Genomic DNA, 21,543 nt, shown 5'->3' on the forward strand with positions numbered 1-21,543 from the left:
GGAAAACCAGAGTAACTATCACTTGCTTTTGTTGCTGGTAGAATTCAGACAAGTGCCTCCACAAAGTCTTGTACTATCTGTTCTATTACAGAGTGACAGAACTTGGCCATTTTAATATAAAATTGCGGCAATCTATCCTAATAACAGCTGATCATACAAAAACAAATGGTTTATTCCATTGCTGCCAAGTCAACAACAAATTCAAAAATATTCTATCCTGCAAGAGCTACAAATGAGATCAAAATCAGTAAAATAACATTGTAGCATGTAGTTAGGTGGAATTGAATCTTGTAACAGATGTGACCAAAATATTACCCAACACTTTTTCTAATTAATAGCCATACAATCACCTGAGTATCTGCTGTGTATTTGCACCTTCACTGTTTCCTGATTGTTCAAAAATTCAGCCGTTTCAAAGAAATTGTATATGTCTTTTTCTATGTCTTCCACAGAGCTTGCTTTGTTCATCTTGGGACACAAGGATTTCTCTTTCTGATTGTCTTTGGATGCATTTTCATCATCCTGAATTAACATTGTGTCCTCTGCTTGGTCCTCTGCCACAGATTTTGACCAAGCCTCATTTTCTACCTTATCAGTATTATTGCATGATTGAAAGTCTACATCCGATTGACTCTTCTCTTCTTCCATGCTCTCTTCATTTGCTGGGATACTATCCTCTACTGCAATAACAGGCTCTTTTAACTCTTCATGTAGTAAATCCATCAAACAACGCAAAAATTCCTGTGCATCCTGAAATTTAAAATGGTAGGTACAGCATTGTGCTTTATTCAGATGAGTACTTCAATGGTGCTAGTCATTCAATAATGCTAAAAACAACTTTCAATCAGCTCTTTGGGTTTACAGCAGTGATTCCAAATCCCACAAACCCCGGATCACTTGAAAATTGCTGATCGTCTTGGCAGACCAGTTAATCATTTCTCTGCCTGTTGTAGGATTATGCTACATCCTGTATTACTTTTATTTTTATTGCTTCTTCTTCTTATATTTTATTTTATTACAAAATAAAAGCTCCTAGTTCCCTATTGTGGTCTGCAGCTGGATTTAAACTGTTCTAAATTTTCACATTACACTTTATAGATTGTATCCAATGCTGCACCTGCAGAATTCTGCTTGTGCAATGAGACTTCCTGTTCCTCTCTCCACATAGCTCCAAAGTCTGCTCTGGAAACTCCTCTGGAGCAGATTCTGAGGGTGTGTGATGGGCAGCAGGGGAGATGAGGGGAAGTTCCATTGCTCATGCAGGCGTCTGCTGCAGTAGCAGAACAGCGATGTTGGATATGACTGTGTAATTTTGGACCTAGGCAGAATTTTATCAACTACTCTTATTCATAAATCAAGAAGGGGGAAAAACAGCATGGATTGTAAACATCATCTAGCAGCTAGCAAAGAAACCCGAAGTGAAATGTATTATTTTACCGGCAGTTTCCATTTCTTTGAACCTTGAAACTTTACTAAATAAAATTTTCCTGTAGTATGCATAGAGGAAGCCTTAAGAAAAGCTTACCTGCTGAGAATAGCCTCGAAATGCTGGATTAACTGTTTTAATTCCTTGAAACAAATTTGTGGGGACAACTGCTCCAGGTCTGGAAGAAAAAAATATTTAAGTGCATTTACAACTTTTCAAATGGTTGAAATGTTTCAGTTTACTAGTACAGTATTCAAATTGCAATAGTTTTTAAACCAACAAATCAAAATATCAAGAGGTTTCTAAATGCCTTTGGATACAAAATCTGAATTTCATCTCTCAGCATCCTATGACATTATAGACCTATTCTCACCTTTCTTGATACTGTGATTGATTGGGTACACTGTTTGGGGTAGTATGGATGTCTCAATATGCCTTTCATGCATCATGAAATATTCATTTCATGCATCCTTTCTTATTCCTTTCACACAAGACTGTACTCATTCATGTGTACATCTAATTCTGTACCATACACATAACTTAAGAACAATCTAAGATAGACACAAATCTTGCTTGCTTGCCACAGTCTTTTATATTTTGAGTCAAACTATACCAAAGTAAATAAGAATTCTGTCAAGGAAATTGTGAGTTTCAATTAGAGGCATCTTTTTAGTTACTGCTGAAAGCTGTGTGGGGCAGTAGATGTACCTTGTCTGACTTCATCAGATCAATTCTTATTTTATTATACAAGAGCTTCTTAAAATTCTACAACCCAGGTAATCCATAATCTTTATGGATATTTATTGTTTCAATAGGTGATGCCCCAAACTAAAGACAGAAAAAAAATACAATGCACTCAAATTACGACCCATTTCAAACAGAGATCCTACATTATTCAATAACTCAGCCAAATTCATACGAACATGCTAATTGCTTACAGTAGGCCTTCCATTCAGGTGCTTGATTAATGTTATATTATCGTAACATAACCCACTATGGAACTGAATAAGCAGATGTAAGATTGTCATTGGGAAGATGACTCCAAGTGTGTGCACATTATGAAAAATACAGTTCTACTTCATATGTTTTCTGCTAAACAATCATTGAAACTCTAAGATTTTATGTAGTTCACTAATTACAAAATATTCTACTGAAAATATATTTGTGAGAAGCTGATTTAGAAAAATTATGCCAGTACAAAAATAGCACAATACCTGCTTTTATGCCAGAGTTCTGTCATCAGTTTGTAATAACTTCTGCAGATGGCTGGTTTCTTATCAGTACGAGCTAAACTCCCACAGTCAAGGAAAAACTGGGTTAATGGTGGGCTGGCAAGAAAGGGGAAAAGACCATTAGTTTTTTGAGACCGTGCTAAATATGTCAATATTACTTCAACCCCAGTTATATGGTACAGTTCTGCTCCTTTCTAGATAAGCTCCATTTTTCCAGTAAGAAACACTTTGATTCCATGATAGGGCTGATACCATCTTGCACCTTCAGCATCTGATTGCAACAGTAACAGATCTGTTTAATACTATATTAATAAAATGAGATGCAGTGTAACAAAATGACCACACTGCTTCTACACCAATAAATACTGAAGAAAAAATAAAAGCCTTTTCTAAACTTTTGGTTTTAATCCTTCTCTTTACATTCATATCATCAAGAAATTGGATACACTTGAGTTAGCCAGAAAATCAGTGAAAACAGGAAAAGAGTCCTGCATTTCATAGGCTAGTTAAATAACTATGAGACGATCTGTAAAGTGAAAACTCATATTAATTTAACTTTTGAGTTTGAGGGCCTTTTGAAAGGGCATATGATCAGGACGTGCCTCCTGCAAGTTCTATAGGCCATACAACTCACATAGTAATATTTATGCTATAACCTCTACCCTACACAGTTTCTTGCTGATCTGGACTTTCTAACATCTGAAAAGCACACTGCCCTAGCCCTACAAAGAGGACTGTTTTTCTTACCAATTTGAAAGAGCTTGTAAGGCTGCATTCATGTAACAAGTGTTTCCAATATTTTTCAAGCCTGTCAGACCTGCAAATAATGAAAAACTGCTAAGCAAGCAAAAAAAAGGTTACAATATGTGTAGTAGGGAGTTTCTCACAGAGATTTAAAAGCAACATTTAACCTGTATATATACATAGTAGCTCAGAACTCAATGAGAGATATCCAAAATCAGGCATACTAAGCTAGATCTATTGAAATCAACAGACACAAGCCAATTAATTTCAGTGGGTCTACTCTGGGTATGGCTTATTTGGCTATCACCCAATGAGACAACATCTGTGAAATTCAACTTCTACTCACTGCTCTTATAAATTGAATAAAAGTGTCTCCTCATTTCTCCTCACATTTTTATCTTGTCTTTAAGTTATATCACTGACCGCAGTCACCACAGATCTAAACAAATTCTTGCATTCCCTCCAAGACCCTTAAAAGGTACAGGGACCCCTGACCATTAGGTCCAGTCGCGGACGACTCTGGGGTTGCGGCGCTCATCTCGCTTTATTGGCCGAGAGAGCCGGCATACAGCTTCTGGGTCATGTGGCCAGCAAGACTAAGCCACTTTTGGCAAACCAGAGCAGTGCACGGAACGCCGTTTACCTTCCCGCCAGAGCAGTACCTATTTATCTACTTGCACTTCGTGCTTTTGAACTGCTAGGTTGGCAGGAGCTGGGACCAAGCAACGGGAGCTCACCCCGTCACGGGGATTCGAACCGCCGACCTTCTGATCAGCAAGCCCTAGGCTCAGTGGTTTAACCCACAGCGCCACCTGCGTCTCTCCAAGACCTTTAGAAATGTCCAATTTCTCTCTCAACCCAGCTCCCTAGATGTCCAGCTGAACACCTACATTTCAACAGACAAAGCTTATTATCCAAATAGGTAACTAATTAGGGTCAGAAAACTGAGATGTAGGAGTAGATGGGACCTATAAAACAATTGTGTGAAAGAAGAACATAAAAACAGACATGAAACCACTGATGAGATAAAATTTCATTGAAATTATGAATATGGTACTAACAATTTGTGTCAACTAACAATATTTTGGTGAACTTTTCAGTTATATTACCTCTTGCCTTGAATTCATCCTCTTCATCTACTTGTACATCAAGGTCATCAAATGTTGCAATTAGAGGAATTTTCAGTGTAGGGATACTAGGTAACCTAATATCCTTTGGGAAAGATCAAGATACAAAGCATGAGAAGCCTTGTGTTGTTCCTGCAAATCTTACTTTTCTTTGTGTATCATTTAAAATCAGTCTATGAACATTATTTATATCAAGTTCTAAAGCATGTTTTACATGCAAAGCCAAGAGTTTACTGACATGTATATGTCAAAACTTTTTGAAATAACTTATCCAAGAGCATAGGTTTCTTATAGGAAGATAAGAAATATGAATGTTCCGAGGGCTAGTTGCCGAGATCATAAGTGGGGAGAGTGCTGATAAACTCAGGTCCTGCTCAAGGGCTATAGCCATCCGGTTGACTACTGCAGTAGCACTTAATGAAAGCTACCATATTCAATTTTTCAATTTTACTTTAAAAATTAATAGTTATTATGAATGTCAGTATATTAAGGACATATTTTCATAATTCTTAAATGAAGTTTCCCAGCTGAGCTCGAGTTCCATTTCTCAAGGTAGCTCTCAATGCTTTATGGCAAAGCACTTTCAAAACTCAGGGGAATTTCAAAAGCAATTTGTACTGTGTTCAATTTTTTAAAAAGTCAGAAATCCCACTGGGTATGAGCTGTGCCTAGAGCATGCTTGAAGTGGCTCGTTGGATCCCCATGAGTGATGCAACTGACCACTTTATGAGTGATCATAAAGTATTCAAATATGCACATATTACACTATTAGTTTTCAAAATTAAAACACAGTAACAGTGTAATCCTATAAATGTTTACGCAAAAGTAAATCCCACAATTCAAAAGATCTTACTCCCTAGCAAACACACATAGGATTGAACCCAATAAGCATTTATATAGCACTCTGAAGTTTTTGAACCTCTTGAATATAGATTCTAAAATTAATTAAGCCTTTGGCATGGCTCACATGATGTGATAAGCCAAACCACTAACAAAGCTTGGCTACAGCTAGTGGTTAATGAAGAGAGAGCTTAACTATGGAACTGAGTTTGGACGACACAATAAGACTAAGCCAAACTTTGCTTAAATAAATGCAGGAGCAAAATGGGACTGTAGAAGAGCAAAGTGGTTACAAACTGCTCTGCAAAAGCCTGCATGCTTGTGTAGTTGCAGTAAACCATATTTGGCTTACACTGCCATGCAAACCGTGTAAAATCATCAAGAATTTAGGACTCTAAAGATGCTAAAGCAAAATTGCTGTACTACAAGCTTTGTTAATAGCTTCCTTAAACACTTTATTTAAATAATCTATTGAATGTTTATGTGTAGAAGACTAAAAACCTGACTTCTTAATTGAAACATCTTATAAACCATACATAAACAGCAAAAAAATCAATTTAAAATCCCATATAAAATCCCAGATAGTGAACTTGCCTAATTACCTGTATGATGTGAGACAGTCGAACATTTTGCATTGAAGAATGAGACTTCAGTTTTCTATCAAGAAACACTTCTTTGCTACATGCATAACACCAGACACGTAATGTGGTAAGGTTAACCGTTAGACAGTGATTTGTTTCCTAGAAAACAAATGCAGCTACTAAATCTTTTTAATACAGTAAGACCAACTGTGAAGGAATTGGGTCTTGCTTGTATGGACTGTTGCATTTTACTTGTATGGAAATGCATATCTTTCTAGGCTTGGTTTAAACGTAATGTTTGCACAGACTGTTATAGGAATAACTAGCTACATCTTGACATTCTAAACTTAGGGCAATGAGAACTCCATTGTATACATGAGAGGCTGCACATCCATCACCTGCTGGCAGGAAAATAAAAAGCTCCAAACTGCTTTGAAACTGTAACCCAAAGGGAGGGGCTTATGATTGAGGAGGGGAGTTTATATATAGGAATACACAGCTGAGAAGTGGTGGCACCTGGAAAAAATGGAGTGAGGGCACAGAAGAGACAAAATATATTTCTAGGTGGGTAAGAAAGAAAAATAACTGCAATAACAGCAATTCAGGTATGGAGCAGGGGGGAGCTCATCCCCTGCCCCCCCCCCCCCCCGTGCTGCCTATGCAACTGGGAGGCAATGAGTTCAAGGTGGAACTCCACATGATACAGAAAAAGTAAAAAGTTTCCTGGGCTCCATGGAGACCACTTCAGCTCTTAACAGCAGAATGGTAAAAGAATGTGGTTGTGCTAGTTCTTCACGTTAAAGGTGTTTTGCAACTGCATGCTTCCTCTCCATATCAACTTTCTTCCTTAAAATGAAACCCAAATACATTTGGGAAATATAGTATCCACTACTATTTTCAACAAAAATTATGAACAAAAACATTATTTTAAACTCCAGAACTTGGATATAGTTGCTATTTACCCTGGTATAAAATACTAGCTGTTGCATCACATTTTCCTACACCAACTGCCAATAAATGTAAAAATAAGGTTATCATGAACAATACAGTTAAATGCTGGAATCTAAATTATGTATTCAGCCATTAAAGGTTCTGCTTATTAAACATGACATCATTGTTCATATTTGCCGAAATTAAGCAATTGTTTATTTTAAATTAAATCTAACTTCCCTGTTTATCAACCATCCATATAAGTAATCTCTGCACACCAGAAAGATTCAAAAGTTAAAGATGAGTTAACTTGTCAAAATGCTTAAGTATTTTTACATACATACCTCTGAATGTATGGTACTGTGATCTATATGAGATTCTCCACAACCAACATATGAGCATCTATTCTGTCAAACAAAACAGAATCATTAACAAAATGCAAAATACAGTAATGTAGTTGGCACATAATTCAGTTCTCAGCAGGAGCAATTCACAGTATGATACAAATGGGGCGGCACTTTATATTATCAGCTCAAGAGTAATTATCCCACTTCACCAAGAATGCTTCTTCTAAAACTTAGGGCAATGGAACATCGCCAAAAGCAGCTTTTGATGAGGCATGATGAGTTGCTGTTGAAACTATTAATGTAAAAAGGTACACAAAAGGGCTCCCTAGATTGGATTCAACCGACATAGTAATTCAGTATCAAAACTCTACTTGACGTTAATAATTCTACAGTGCAACCTTTCAGGCTAATTTCAATTCCCAGGTAAACATCTTTTACTGAGACTTGCATAAATTATTACCCATAGTTAAAGCTGCAAGAAATACAATTCAGAGCGGTAATGCTAAGTGTGCCAATGCTGTTAATAAGTGTTGCAGAGGTAACCACTGCTGGACTGCAGCCTAAAGTAACTTCAATTCAAATGGAAAGCTAAGAATTTGGAAGCAGAGTAAGACATTTAAACGCACAAACTGAAGCAACTTTTCCTTTATAATAGTGGTTTTCAATCAGTGTGCCATGGCACCCTGGGGTGCCTTGAATGGTCAGGGGTGCCGCGGGCAACACTAGCCTCTGTCCCTCTTTCCTCTGATGCCCTCTTGCATCTCTGCCTCCCAAAGGCTTGCACAGTTGTTTGTTGCACCAGCCCTGGCTACAAGCTCCCCAAGTGAATGGTGCCTCTGGGGCTGGCCAGGGGGTGCTTCCCAGGCCCCAGTGGGACAGTGGGAAGAGGCACCTCTCTTCTGGGGGGTGGCAGCTCAGAGACCAGAGACGACAGCTGCAGCTGCCCAGAGGACTCCCAAGGAGAGGGGAGAAGAGAGGAGGATGAGGAACACTCCACAAGGTGTTCAATAAAGGGTGAGGGGCTGCTGGCTCTTCAGGTAAGGGGTGACGTAATGGGGCTCCTGAGCCCCAAGGGGTGCAGCAGAAATAATGTAGTTGGTCAAGGGAGCTGTGGACCCAAAAAGGTTCAAAACCTCTGCTTTATAAGAATGAAGTGTTGCATCCAATGCTGTCACTCAGCTGTTGGTAAGGCTTCCCTTAGTGGAACAGGGAAGAAAGCTATTTTCACACACATGCTGCCTTTCCCAAACCTCCTCTGAAGGGTTCCCCAACTCTTAGGAACAGATTTAGTCGGGGTGGGAGGCTGCATGGAGGAGGACAAATCACTAAAAAGTGCTTCTTCCCAATCTGCTGATGAAGGCTTACTGTCAGCTGAGTGGTGACATTAGATACAACCAAAAACAAAAATTAGATATTGTGCAGCATATCTAGTCAATAATGTAGCAACTGTAGCTATTTAGCCTTCACATAATGCCTTAAATAAGGTTAAATAAGATCCTTATTGCAACAACTAGAACACCATTAAGATGGATTATATAACCTACATTATGAAACCTTTATTATTATGCAGACCACAGAGCTCTAAAGGTTTTCAGTGCAAGAAAGTCTAGAATTACAAGAGCTAGTGCAATGGAATGTCTTGCTTTCTCAAGCCCTTACAAATCATGTTCATTCAATTTGGTGGATCTACAAGTAGTTCAAACAAGGAAATGTACATAATTATGGCAATGCTTTGTAGATTACAAAAACAGTGAACACGATTAGTAATTAGGCATTTTAAAATAAATTCAGCACACCACAAATCAACAGCAAGCAGTAGGTTGCTGGGGCTCCTTTCTGAATCTAAAGAAAAGCATCCACACAAAAGGTGGGGACGGTGTCCAGTGACTTAAGTGGCACTTCTTATGCAGGAACAACTACAGAGTTTAATGATTATATGGCAGAAAGCTGGCAACTAACTTATAGCATACCAAACATTTATGATTAGAATTCTTTCTAAAGTGAAAATAGCCGGTGAGCTTTTACCAAGAACATTTATTTATTTGTTAAGTGTTTGCCAGTTTTTTCACCTATCACTCCCATTTTGTCAGCCAACTGCATTCTCCAAAAAGGGATTTTATTTTAACAAAACAGCATTTTTATTTAACAAAATGCAAAATTTTATATACAGTGTCCCAGCCAAAATTATCTTTGAAACATGTTTTTCTCAAAAGGGCATGCATGGAGGTTGTTTAGCATACTTGCTCAATTATGGTATTCAGTGTGAACTGAAAGTTTAGGGTAGAATTGAAATCCAACATGGGGTTCTGCGGCCAGAACACTGGACTTGTACTCACAATTGCTGAGTTCGAAGCACAGCCCAAATATAGTTTCAAAGGTGGCCTTTGTTAGGGGAACAACCTATAACTCACAAGGACACACTGCAGAGGACACTTGAAGAATCCACTCCACAAACACAGTTCCCACTACAATCCAGCCAAGCCTAGTGGCATGTGAATACTGCTCTCACCATTGAATTATCAGTTTTAAACTTAAGGTTCTATTAAAAAACCTCTTTCCTGTTGCATATAATAAATGGAATTTCATCTTACCTCTAAGCATGCCCAAAGATTTGGTCCCTTCACTTTACAGTCCTGGCAAGTGCCCTATTAAAAGCAGAGAGTGATGTGGTTAGTTAATAAAATTAGTCAGAGAGGAGCAAAAGGGCAAAAAGCCCTATTCTCATATTATAAAGTCTAAATATTTATTTGTTCATTACTGAAGAGAATCTGCAATTTTTAAATGTTTACTCACACAAAAATTCTGTTTCTACAAAATCAGCTGCTGTTCCACATCTTTGGTGCCACTGATACAGGTTACTTTCTATTACCCCTGCTATATAGCCATATAAAAAGGACTATAGAAAGCATGCTCAAAAGTAAACACAACTAGGTTAGTTTGGACCTAGTCACAGGAAAGTGTGTAGGACTACAATTTAAAAATAGAATGTTTAAGCCTGTATTACATGTCTCCCAATCTTAAACTCCTTATCTGTTTGTTTTGTACCACAGAAAAACTTTAATAAAAATTAATTTAAAAAAATAATAATTAGCAACTGCTTCAACATCCCATGTCCACTTCGGCACATAAATATATGATACCTTAACTCCTACCTAAATAGATTAGCTTAAAAGGCTTCTTCCTGTGGTTATTCATTTAATGATTATGCTAGCCACCCTGGGATCCTTTTAGAGGCAGGATATAATAAAATATTATTAATAAAACAAGCATGCTGCCTGTTGTAACACCTAGCACTAAAACGTATTGCACAATTCAAGGCAAAGATCATTACTTCAAAAATAAGTCCATGTTAATCCATCAAGGAATGTACTCAGCAGAAACTCACATGTGACTTGTGTATTAAGTCTTCCTTGGTTATTTCACCAACAGACTCCAAATGCGAACAATCATTGCTTAGCGCTGACATTTTAATAGTGGTCTCTTCCAAATTCAGGTTGTATCTACATCTTGAAAGGGAAACATAGTGATTGTACTGTGAGACCATGCAAAAAGGCTTTAGTAAAGGCGAAACCACATCATTACGACTTATGCTAACATTAAAAAATGAATGTGAAATAGCAAAATACAGTGGTACCTTGGTTTACGAACTTAATACGTTCCAGAAGTCTGTTCTTAAAACGAAACCATTCTTAAACCGAAGCACGCTTCCTCTAATGAGGCCTCCTGCCGCTGGTGCCCTTCCACCGTTCAGATTCCATTCTTAGACCGAGGTAAATTTCTCAAACCAGGACACTTTCTGGTTTTGTGGAGTTTGTAAACCAAATCGTTCTTAAACTGGACTGTTCTTAAACTGAGGTACCACTGTATTGAGGGAAGTGGTACTGGTGGTATCCAGATGACAGATAAGAACATAAGAAAAGCCTGCTGAGTCAGGCCATTGGCTCATCTAGTCCAGCATCCTGCTCTCACAGTGGCCAACAAGATGCTTATGGGAAGTCTGAAAGCAAGACCTGAGCGTAGGTCCTATTCTAATTTACACTAAAACCAATAGGTGGTATCCAAGTCGTGCTCCTCCAATGAGGGGAGGCATCCAACAGTGGAATGGGGTGGGAGGCAATTTTTGGTAATTCATTTTATCCCAAAAGCCTTTGGTGTGACTGTTACAATCTAATCCAGAAACTCTCCTAACCCTCTGGAGCAGATTGGGGGGGATGGAAAAGGCAGAATCACTCAAAATTGCCTCTGCTGACAGATATATTCTGACAGTAGAGGGAGACCAACTGGATACAACCCAGTTCAATCCCTGCTTCCCTAAATAGACCAAAGGATTATTTCATAACTTCCTGCTATACACCATGGCATCTAATATAATTCTGAAAGACATGTTTAATGATGCAAAGGCTGATATTAAAAATTCATTTGAAACAGGATGTCACATTGTGAGGGGTATCGTAAAAGGTGCTGAGTTAACCAGTGTATATTTAATAGATTTAAACATCCAAATGCCAAATAATCACAGAAGCTAGTTTTCAAATCATTTGAGAAAACAGCAAATATATGTTATTTCTTTAACAAAGGAAAAAATGGCGAAGGAGATTGCAACCCAATCTAAATAATTTAGTGAGCAGAAAGATCAGGTATCAAAAGGAAATTTGACAACTTGCATCCTGAGAACCCTAAGAGCTTTGCCCCCTCAAATTATCTGCTACTTACTAGAAATAAACTTTATTTAGACTGTTGTATGACAACCAATAATGTTATGTGAAGCCTCCCAACAATTGTAATTTATTATTTTCATCATATAAACAGGATCTACCCAGGATATAAAACAGAAAATGTAGAGCATAAATTATTGTAGTTATGGTCGTGATACATAATTTCTCTCTTCCAAGCTTACAATGATAAAGATCTATAATTTTTTTGTATGTTTACAATGGGTTGCAAACATATACCCTCGACACAGAAACTATTATCAATAATGGTCTCTTCATAATATTGTTGTTTCTGGATTATTCTTAACATTCTATGAGGTGTCTTTGTCTCTTGGCAATTTCACAAACTCAGAGATATTCAACTCCTAATTACTATTAAAATGCTAACCGTGTGTTATGTTTAACACCCAATAACCCAACTGTTGTTCTCTTGACATTTTTGGACTAACAGAATATATCATTTCATCTTTTCCAAATATATGTCCTCTTAATGTGTGTGTGAGAGAGAGAGAGCACGCGCACACATATGCATTCAGTTTTTTGTGTATCATTTTCAGATTTTAAAAAGATATATCCATTGTATTCAGCAGAAAATCCAATGCACAGTATGTTCAGAGGTGTTCATAAGGGATGATTTCATTATCTCATATTAATATTCCTTTTGTTTTACAAAACTGCAGTTAAAAACTCAGAAGAAAAACTAGGAAGGATGAACTATAATTTATTTCCTTCTTGAGGACATTTATCCAAGCTGATTTCTTCCTACTCTCTTTCTCCAAAAAGAGCTCACTCATAAAATAAACAGAGTTTGCATTAAATTCTACAAATGCCACAATGACAACAATATTTATTCCAAGTGCTTATGTATATAGCATTAAGAGGAAACAGAAGTTTCTTAAATACAATCTGTTTCATGCTGTCTGAGTCCTCCCTTTGCATCCTTTAAGAATATTAAAAGCAAGAATTGGCTGTCCCGCAGCATATTCTGCAGATTGGTCTTTTTGCACCAGAACTGCTGTCCCTGCACTACTGCAAACTGCAGTGGAGTTTGTCAACCATGCTTTCTCTCTATGATGCTCTGCAGCAAAGAATAGATGTCCCGATTACCGTATTTATTAAATGCAGCATCTGAACTATAAGGTCAGGTACAGTATGATATATGAGAAAAAGTATCACTCCTTTCCCTTTTCCTCTCCTCCCCACCGCAACACAAACACACATTTTCTTAATGGCCCTTAAATAGTAATGTCACATTTTTCCTAATTTGCCCCTTCTTCCAGATTACAATGTTCCCTAGGGCATAGCAGCACATATTATGTCAAGACTGCCTAGCTTTATAAAAAGAGAATGGAAGCCTACATTTTGCTTTTGTTTTTAAGTTTTGCTCCAACAACGTATCTATTTTAAGGCACACCAGCACTTTTGAGCTTCACAAATTGAACATCACATAGCAACATGATAACCCTTAAAAAGAAAGCTACTTATATCTGGATCTAACACACAGGCATAGCTTTTATTCACTTTCCAAGGTGGGAGAAATACCTGGGTGCTGGTTAGTTTGGAAGTCACTTTCTGTGACCTGGAAGCCCCTTTCTCCCTTACTACAGCTATACAGGGTTAGAGGGGTCATTCATAGAATTGTAGAGTTGGAAGGGACCCCAAGGGTCATCGAGTACAACCCTCTGCAATACAGGAATCTCAACTTGAGCATCCATGAAAGATGCCCATCCAAGCTCTGCTTAAAAACCTCCAAGGAAGGACAGTCCACCATCTCTTGTGGGAGTCTGTTCCACTGTCAAACAGGCTTTTGCTGTCAGAAAGTTCTTCCTGATGTTTAGTCAAAATCTCCTTTCTTGTAACTTGAAGCCATTAGTTCAAAGCCCTACCCTCGGGAACAGGAGAAAACAAACTTTTTCCATCTTCCGTGTGCTGGCCTTTTAGATATTTGAAGATGGCTATCAGACCTCCTCTGGGGCTCTTCTTCACCTGGCTAACATACCGAATTCCCTCCACTGTTTCTCATAAGGCTTGACTTCCACACCCTCAATCACCTTGGCCACCCTCATCTGCACACATTCCAGCTTGTCAACATCCTTCTTAAATTGTGGCGCCCAGAACGGGACACAATATTCCTGACCGAGGGAGAACAGAGAGGGACAATGACTTCCCTGGATCAAGACACTACGCTTCTGTTGATACAGCATAGGATAGCATTGGCATTTTGTTCTCGAAAGGACCCCTCTGTACATGCTCGCGTGCCATTCCTTCATTTTCACTCCCTTAAGATCCAAGACTTATTTCAGACTCAAAACCTGCTGGCAGTGGAAAAATAATTCCAGGACCAATCCTTGGCTTACAGCTAAGGAGTGTGCAGGTGTGTGATGTTAATCAAAAAATCGAGGCTACTGAAAGAAAACAATAAAGAAAGAAAGAAAGAGGGATGGGGAATCAACATATCTCGAAAATGGGACTTCAGTTCTCCACCACCTCCAACAGGGGTGGAAGCATCGATAAACCGACGGAGAGGCCCCAGTCCTCAAGACTGCAACACTATATGCTTTTGCCTCAGGTGAAATAAACCCCACTCAACCGAATGGGGTTTACTTCTTCAGGAAGGTTAAAAGACCTGGTTCTTCCGCGAAAGCAGCCCCGGCGGATGGATACCTTCCAGGCCAACTTGCGAGGCCGCTTTCCTCGCATCCCAACGCCAATTCCCGCCCTCCCGCTTCATTATAACGGCCGCTGCGCCCTCGTCCTTTTCTCCTCACCTGCCTCCCACACGGCCAACCTCGCCAAGAGAGAGATGGAGGTCCAAGAGAGGCAGCTTCCGCTTCTTTCCGCCTCTCTCTCTCTCTCACTGGGCCGCAGCCTTCCGCACCGCTCCAAGCCGGGCTGTCACTCGCAATGGGCCCCGTACCAAGATGGCAGCGCTCGCTTTCACTGGTGTGGAGAGATGGCTGAGAGGAGGAGGAGAAAAAGGAGGAGCGATGTTGCCCTAAACAAAGAGGGCGGCGGTCGACTCACCTTCTTTTGCGCGTGCGCGCCTTCAAGAGCACGCTGTTCGTTAAAGATGGGTGGGGAAATAGGGACCATAGAGATAAGAAGGGAGGGGAAAGGGTTGAGTGGGTTTTTGCGGTGGGAAGTGGACGTTCCGAACTGCTTTGTCCTTTTGAATGTTGTGGAGAAAATTCGAACAGGGCTTGAAGCCTGAGGTGTGGCGAAAACACGTGGTTCTGTTTAGGCAAAGATTTGTGGGGAAGGTGCGTCCTGGTTTCTTCGTGTTTTTTTTCTTCCCTTTGACCTCGGAAAGAGGTTGCTGCCCGTTTTCCTTCTCGGCAAACTAATGGGCCATAGACGTAAAAAAATTCTAATATTAATTCTCTTCCCACACCGCACACACAAAATTGTTATAGGTGTGTGGGTGCTAAATGCCTGAGCTTAGTGATTGTTATAATTTTATTACGTTTAGAGGTGCTAGAACCGGGAAATAGCGTGACTTACGTGTGTTTAAGATAATTCATGTGTGCATTTGACCTGTGTGCTAGACACTTCTAATCATTTAATGAGCATTTATGCTGGGCACATTTCCTAAATTGTTTATTAGATACATCTTAATCCTAGGAAATCAACAGGAGTTGAAAGGTAATGGAGTCATCCTAATTTCCTTTGCAGTGATGGCCTGGGGATAAATGAGCCATTAGCACTTTGGCCATTTTTTAAAAAGGCAGAGGCAAGGAAAGCTTAAGAGGAACAGTGTGATGCAAGCGAGTTATGGGTCAGAGAGCACAGCTTCTTGCTCTTGGGCTGCAAGGATGCAGTCCAGAGAGCAACAGAAACCTCTTGGGGAGGAATGCTGTGGACTCCTCCATGTAGAATTTAGGTTGCATATATAAACAATATAAAGACACCACTGTGTCCTCTGTGCCTCATTGTTCCAAAGGACCCTGATTTGCACACTTGGTACCCCTGGAATCTCGCATCGCTCAGAGATTGAGGTGGCATATAACAACATTTAAAAGTGCACAGCAGCTGCATGCATGTCGATGGATGGAGAGTGTGAGGCTCTAGCCCATTTGGGCTGGGGTAAAGTCATAAGGTAGTACGTAATTCCAAATTGATTTTCCCTTGAGATATGTATCACATTGAACTGCGTTGGGCTTACCGCTGAGGAGACACATATAGGATTTGCCCTTTTTCTGTAAGCAGGATTTTTATTTTTTGCTAGAAATTAAAACCAGCCTTAGGTGCTGGTTCATTTCCACGGCTTTTTAAATCCCGAAGAGTGACAGAAATGCCAACTGCTCCTAGGAGATAATGGAGAAATCTACAAGTTTATAATTGCAGTATTTTGACAGCAGCAAGTCTCTTGCCACCCAGTAAATTTTCATGTGTAAAAATAATAGAATGGTTTTTAAACTGTTGCAGCTTGGGAGAGTGGCTTATGACAAGCCTGCCATGTGGCCCAGTCTTATTAATACTGCAGGTTGGAAAGAACACTTGTAACCTCCGTATCGTCATCTCCAATTTCAGATAGGGTGGATCAGAGGTTAACAGATTCTCACGGTAACACTTTTATAAAGGTGGCATAATGGTCACCTACCAGATGCATTTCGTTAATGGCAAGTTGTTAAATCGGCCCTTAAAAAGCTAGAAATTCTATATCCCTGCCTTACCTGCAATTGGCTATGTCGCTCACACAGGTCTTATGTATACCGGAGCTTAAACCTTGCAGCGTTCAATGGGGTTTATGCCCCAACTAAGGCTGCATGAGATCATAGCCTTAGAGTGATGGCAGCACGCCCTGTTTGCAAATGAATGGAACCACAATGCGCCAGCAGCTCCCGCAAAGCACGCGGCGAAAATAAACCTGCTAAGATTTTCCCTTCCCTGCCTTACTCAACTGAATGGTGACGCGTTGGCTCTTGGCACCCTAATGAAGAGGGAAACCTTCCCCCCCCCAAAAAAAAAAATTGATCCGGAAGCAAGAGGAGGCACATATTACTCTACAATTTCCTCTCTATGATCTCTTTCAAACCCCACCCCCGCCCCACTTTTGGGCAGCAGGAATCGCAGCTGGTGCAAAGGAGGAACCGGGTCGCTTCGCGCTTGTGTCTGCGGTGCAGCCCCGAGAAGCCGCCAGGTCTGGTTTCGGTTCCTTTTTTCGTTATTGTTCCGTGGAGGCGGTTTGTTTGGTCCTCCAGGGTGAGAAGAGCTGCTTCCAACCCCATCCTAGCAGGTGGGGAGGCCGTGACCCTCTTGGCTGAGCCCCACCCTTGCTGGGGCTCAAGGAAAAATCTGGGCCAAAAATACGGGGTTGGTCTTGTGATCTTGTATCAAAGAGCTTATATATAATATACAGTAGTAATGAATCAGGGTGCAATAAGAGGCAGCCATGGGGTGGTATGGTATTGTGGGGATAAGGGATGCCCAAATGGGCCTGTGAAGGTTTTGGATAACATGACAGAGTAGGACATTATAACAGGATAGCTCAGTCGCAGGATCTTTTAGAAGCCATTCTGTGAGTTAACTGCAATATATTACTCTACTGTTCTCTACAAACATTGTCATGTCATCTGCTTTCCCCCCACCCTTGCAGTTATGCAAGCTGGATATGCAAAAAATAAATAAATTCAATTTAGGTTTTAAATACTTATTGTAATGTTAAGAACTACAGTATGTCTCTTCCCCTCCTTCCCTCTCTTAATGACCATACATATTAAAATAACAATAATTAGAAATCCAAAGTAACAGACTGAAATCTGTCTTGGCTCAGTACCATAAATAGCACCCCCCCCCCACTGTCAGATATGAGTTATGGGAAATTCCACTGTCATCCATTCAAATTATTACTATTATTATTATTATGTGGTTTGATGGTACCTTCCACTTTAAAACATTTCTCCACTTTTTTGTTTTTCTGCCTAGAAACATTTACTCTTATTCATCTTTGTATTTTGTGTGTGTGTGTGTGTGTGTGTAAGCTTGTTAAAAACCTTTGTGTGGAGATAAGCTGCTTTGCAGGCTTTTCAAAATCTTTTGCACAGTTTTCTTTTTTTAAGTGCTCCAAATATCTCTAGTTAACTCACAGGTCAGCCAAGTGGCAATTATAAATCTTAGGAGTAATCTTTCTGTTTTTCTGTGTTGTGCTTTGTATTTTTACAAAGATAAAAAATTAAAAAAAGAATAACACACTGGAAAACTCCATAGTTTTCTCATTACTCAGAGCTGTTCATTAGCACTGAAATCTTATTCACATCTGCCCAAGGTAAGTCTTATTGAGTTTTTAATAGACTTTACTTTTAGATAAGTGTGTATAGAATTGCAGTATTGGGCTGCAAACCTTGTCTCGCTTAGGAGTAAGGCCCACTGACTTTGATGGGGCTTACTTTTGAGTAGACACTGTTAGGATATTGCTGTTACTATTTACAGGAAAATGGAAGGGTGTGTACCTTTTACTTTCTCCATGATATTCACTGTTCCACTGCAAACTATATTTGCTATTTGTACCATTGGAACTCTGGATGGAAGGAAGGAAGTTTGAAGCCACTGAGTTAACTTCACAAAGCGTGAGGTGTACAGTCCAATATTTGTCTCTCATTGGCAGCCTATAACCAACATCGTCTGCAAGTAATATTGTTATGACTTAGTGTCACTCAATGATGCTGTGGGAAAGAAGGAGCCATGTCAGAAGACGCTTCTAGTGAGACACGTTTATCTTTGAAGACAGCAGCTTTAAGAGTATTTGATCTTCCTCTTTCCTGGTATTCTTCTCTAACCCAGGTAACCCTTGCATTTCTTTATTTTAGTTTGTAGTGCTTTTTGAAGCTAACATCTAACAGTGTTTTATATAATGTGCTTTTATGTAATATGTATTTGGTTAAGATGGTTTATGTAAAATTATTGTTGAACGTAGCATTAAAAAAAATATTGCTGTGGATTCCAGTAGACTTCATTCTCTTACACGTACTGGACTGCAGAGGCTGCTGTGAAGCCTTTGCAGTGCCATACATCTCAATTGTAGAGTGATTACAAGCAGTACTGCCTATCTTGTTTTTTCTGTTTTGCGTCCAAGTGCATTATTTGATGTATTGTCTAGCCAGTTTCTAATTCTTTTCTGCCTTTCAGTGTAAAGTTTTTTATTGAGCTCACTGATATGAATAAACAAAAAACCCTTGAGAGTAATATGGGTAGTATATGGCTAAGTCATATTCAGAGCAGACCTGTTGAAATCACAGGAGAGAGATTGGTGGCAACGAATTTTAATTGCTTGATTTCAGTAGGTCTCTTGTAGTACAATTTAGTCCAATATCACCCTTTGTTGGCAGTTTTAATAATTATAAAATAGGGACTACCTCTTAAGAATATCTTGCTAATAACCACACCCTATGTGTATGTTTTCTTGCCAAGGCAAGTCACAGAAGGCTTTAGACAGTATTTTGTTTTTTTAGATTTCTACAAATTTAATCATGTTGCTGTCAATTTTGTCCCAATATACGAGATGAGCATTTACAGAGTGTTGATACTTCCAATATTTAGCATGATCTGCAGAATCAGGAAGACAGAAATAATCTAGAGCAGGCTTTTACTGTGGTTGGTGGTGGATAGGACATACAACATCTGTTTCTAAAGCAGGGTAGGGTGGAGCCCCGACTGCCAGAAACACTGCTGCACTATAAGAGGAGGTGGCGTGGTGAAAAGCAACAGAACAAAAATAGACAGCGTTGGACTGAATTTTGCTACATTGATGTCAATGTGCTCCACTCCAGAAGAGGAAAGACTGCTCTATCATTTGTCTCAATGACAAAAAAAAACAACCTCTGCTAGTTCCATTAACTAGCAAAAACCTTAATGTATAATGTATCTCTGTACAATATGAACAGAGAGCCTGAAAGTTTGTATATAAACACATATTAGGAGTGTGATCCAGAGGGTCATTTTGTGCAGATAGAACTTATATATAATGCAAGCATAGTGACATTTGTCCAGTAACAGGCAAACCACATGTAGCCACAGAATGCTTTGTGAGAATGTCTGTGTTGCACACAGGAAAACTACTGAAAGGGTTGGAAATTCACTGTCTTGAGCAGCACACTTTGCTTGTGTTGAGGTTCTGCACAAGTACAGCAGATTGCTTGCTGCTGAACTAATAGAAACCATGCCCAGTCCTCTGGTGACCACAACCCTGGTACCCGTTTTCCCTGAGCACCTGTTGGTTGGGAGAAGGCGCCACAACTACTCCTGTATCCTTAGATCAATTGAGGAAGACAAAAAATCAGTGGAGAGTAGAAATCACATCAGATTCTGCTATTTTCTTTTAAATAATGAGGCATGTGTGGGCGACACATTCAGCAGTGGCTGTAGTGTTATGTCTGGTGCAAATAAATAAGGTGATTGCTAATACATTTGCTCATAAAGTTCATCACAGTGTACTGATTCTTAGTTGATTCCAGGCTATTATAATGAGATGCCAGGTGAATCTACTAGTGGAAACCTTTAGAAATGTCTCTAATGTGCCCAACATTAGCTACTTTTAGAACAAGGCATGCTCATTACAGCATTTGTTTAACTATATTAGTTCTACTCTATAATTAATCATATTCTAGCAAAACATAGAATATGATTAATTATAGAGTAGAACTAATATAGTTAAACAAATGCTGTAATGAGCATGCCTTGTTCTAAAAGTAGCTAATGTTGGGCACATCCAGTTCTGCTTCCAGTAATTATCCGCTTACCACTCAAATTCCTGAAAAGAATCTGTGTTGGTCTTTGGGAGCAAAAGAAGACATTCACTTTAACTTGTGGGCAAGTTTTCTCTAGGCCTTTGGATTTGCTAGTGGGAATCCAAAGGCCTGTGGTCAAAATGTAGAAATACAGCATCCAATATAAGTGTCAAAATAAATGCAAACGCACACATTCTCAAAGTTAACATAAAAGTATAGAATTTTAGCCTATTGTGTGTTGTTGTTGTTGTTGTTGTTGTTGTTATATTTTACAGAAGTTATTTAAGATTTATACACAATAAATTGCACAGAGTTTCTTTGATTGGTGTAGTGTTCAGATTTCAAATGTTAACTTAATTCAGTTTTGATGCAATAGGTTTATTTTTTTTTCCTTCTGTAGAACATATGATATAACTTACTTTTTAAAATATGTGTTTTAAGGTTAAGGTTTCCCCAGGTCTCAAGAAGTTATTTGTAATAACAGCAGTGGGTGCAGTGTCTGTGCTTTTTCTTGCCCATCACTTCAAAAGAAAGCGTGGGAAGAAAACCAGGAATGTATCTCCATGGGAGCCAGGCCACGTCGTGTTAGACTATATAAAAACACCTGCATCAGAGAAAGGTAGGTGACACGATGCCTAAGGAAAGCCAAGATTCTGTACACACCGGGGAGGAAGCCTCATTGAACACAGTGGGGCTTACTTCTGAGTACACCTATGTAGACTTGCACTGGCCAGACGTACATGGAAATAAGTTGGAAAAATTGGGGCTTATTGCCAAGCAAGCATCTTGGGACTGGGGTAGAGGTGTTTGTTTGTTTGTTTGTTTGTTTGTTTGTTTGTTTGTTTTAAGTTCCTCAGCTTGGTTTCCCACTGAAACATGTA

General features: G+C 39.3%; 2 protein-coding genes across 15 annotated transcripts in view; one reads left to right on the forward strand and one right to left on the reverse strand.

Moving 5' to 3' along the window:
* Positions 1-21,543, reverse strand: part of USP33 (ubiquitin specific peptidase 33) — a 156,118-nt gene that overhangs the window by 16,085 nt on the left and 118,490 nt on the right. For 3 of the 9 annotated variants that reach the window (XM_083742947.1, XM_083742946.1, XM_083742945.1), the window contains exons 1-10: positions 14,708-14,934; positions 10,613-10,733; positions 9,819-9,872; positions 7,225-7,287; positions 5,972-6,109; positions 4,512-4,614; positions 3,406-3,475; positions 2,641-2,754; positions 1,526-1,604; positions 351-750 (exon numbers count right to left, since the gene is read on the reverse strand). In XM_083742947.1, coding sequence (XP_083599073.1) covers positions 351-750; positions 1,526-1,604; positions 2,641-2,754; positions 3,406-3,475; positions 4,512-4,614; positions 5,972-6,109; positions 7,225-7,287; positions 9,819-9,872; positions 10,613-10,693 — 1,102 coding nt within the window. In that variant the 5' untranslated portion in view covers positions 10,694-10,733; positions 14,708-14,934. Of the gene's footprint in view, positions 1-350; positions 751-1,525; positions 1,605-2,640; positions 2,755-3,405; positions 3,476-4,511; positions 4,615-5,971; positions 6,110-7,224; positions 7,288-9,818; positions 9,873-10,612; positions 10,734-14,503; positions 14,609-14,707; positions 15,059-21,543 lie in introns of those variants that run through there. The other 6 variants (XM_083742950.1, XM_083742949.1, XM_083742942.1 and 3 more) reach the window with 5 other exon arrangements.
* Positions 16,961-21,543, forward strand: part of MIGA1 (mitoguardin 1) — a 36,329-nt gene continuing 31,746 nt past the window's right edge. For 3 of the 6 annotated variants that reach the window (XR_014565331.1, XR_014565332.1, XM_083743079.1), the window contains exons 1-3: positions 16,961-17,079; positions 18,544-18,719; positions 21,104-21,281. Coding sequence is in view for 4 of the 6 variants with exons in the window: in XM_083743079.1 (XP_083599205.1) it covers positions 18,621-18,719; positions 21,104-21,281 (277 nt within the window). In the remaining 2 variants the exon portion in view is untranslated. Of the gene's footprint in view, positions 17,176-17,644; positions 18,205-18,543; positions 19,797-19,866; positions 20,450-20,542; positions 21,282-21,543 lie in introns of those variants that run through there. The other 3 variants (XM_083743082.1, XM_083743081.1, XM_083743080.1) reach the window with 3 other exon arrangements.

The sequence above is a fragment of the Podarcis gaigeae genome (genome assembly GCF_964106915.1).
Source record: "Podarcis gaigeae genome assembly, chromosome: 6".
NCBI classification, from domain to species: domain Eukaryota; kingdom Metazoa; phylum Chordata; class Lepidosauria; order Squamata; family Lacertidae; genus Podarcis; species Podarcis gaigeae.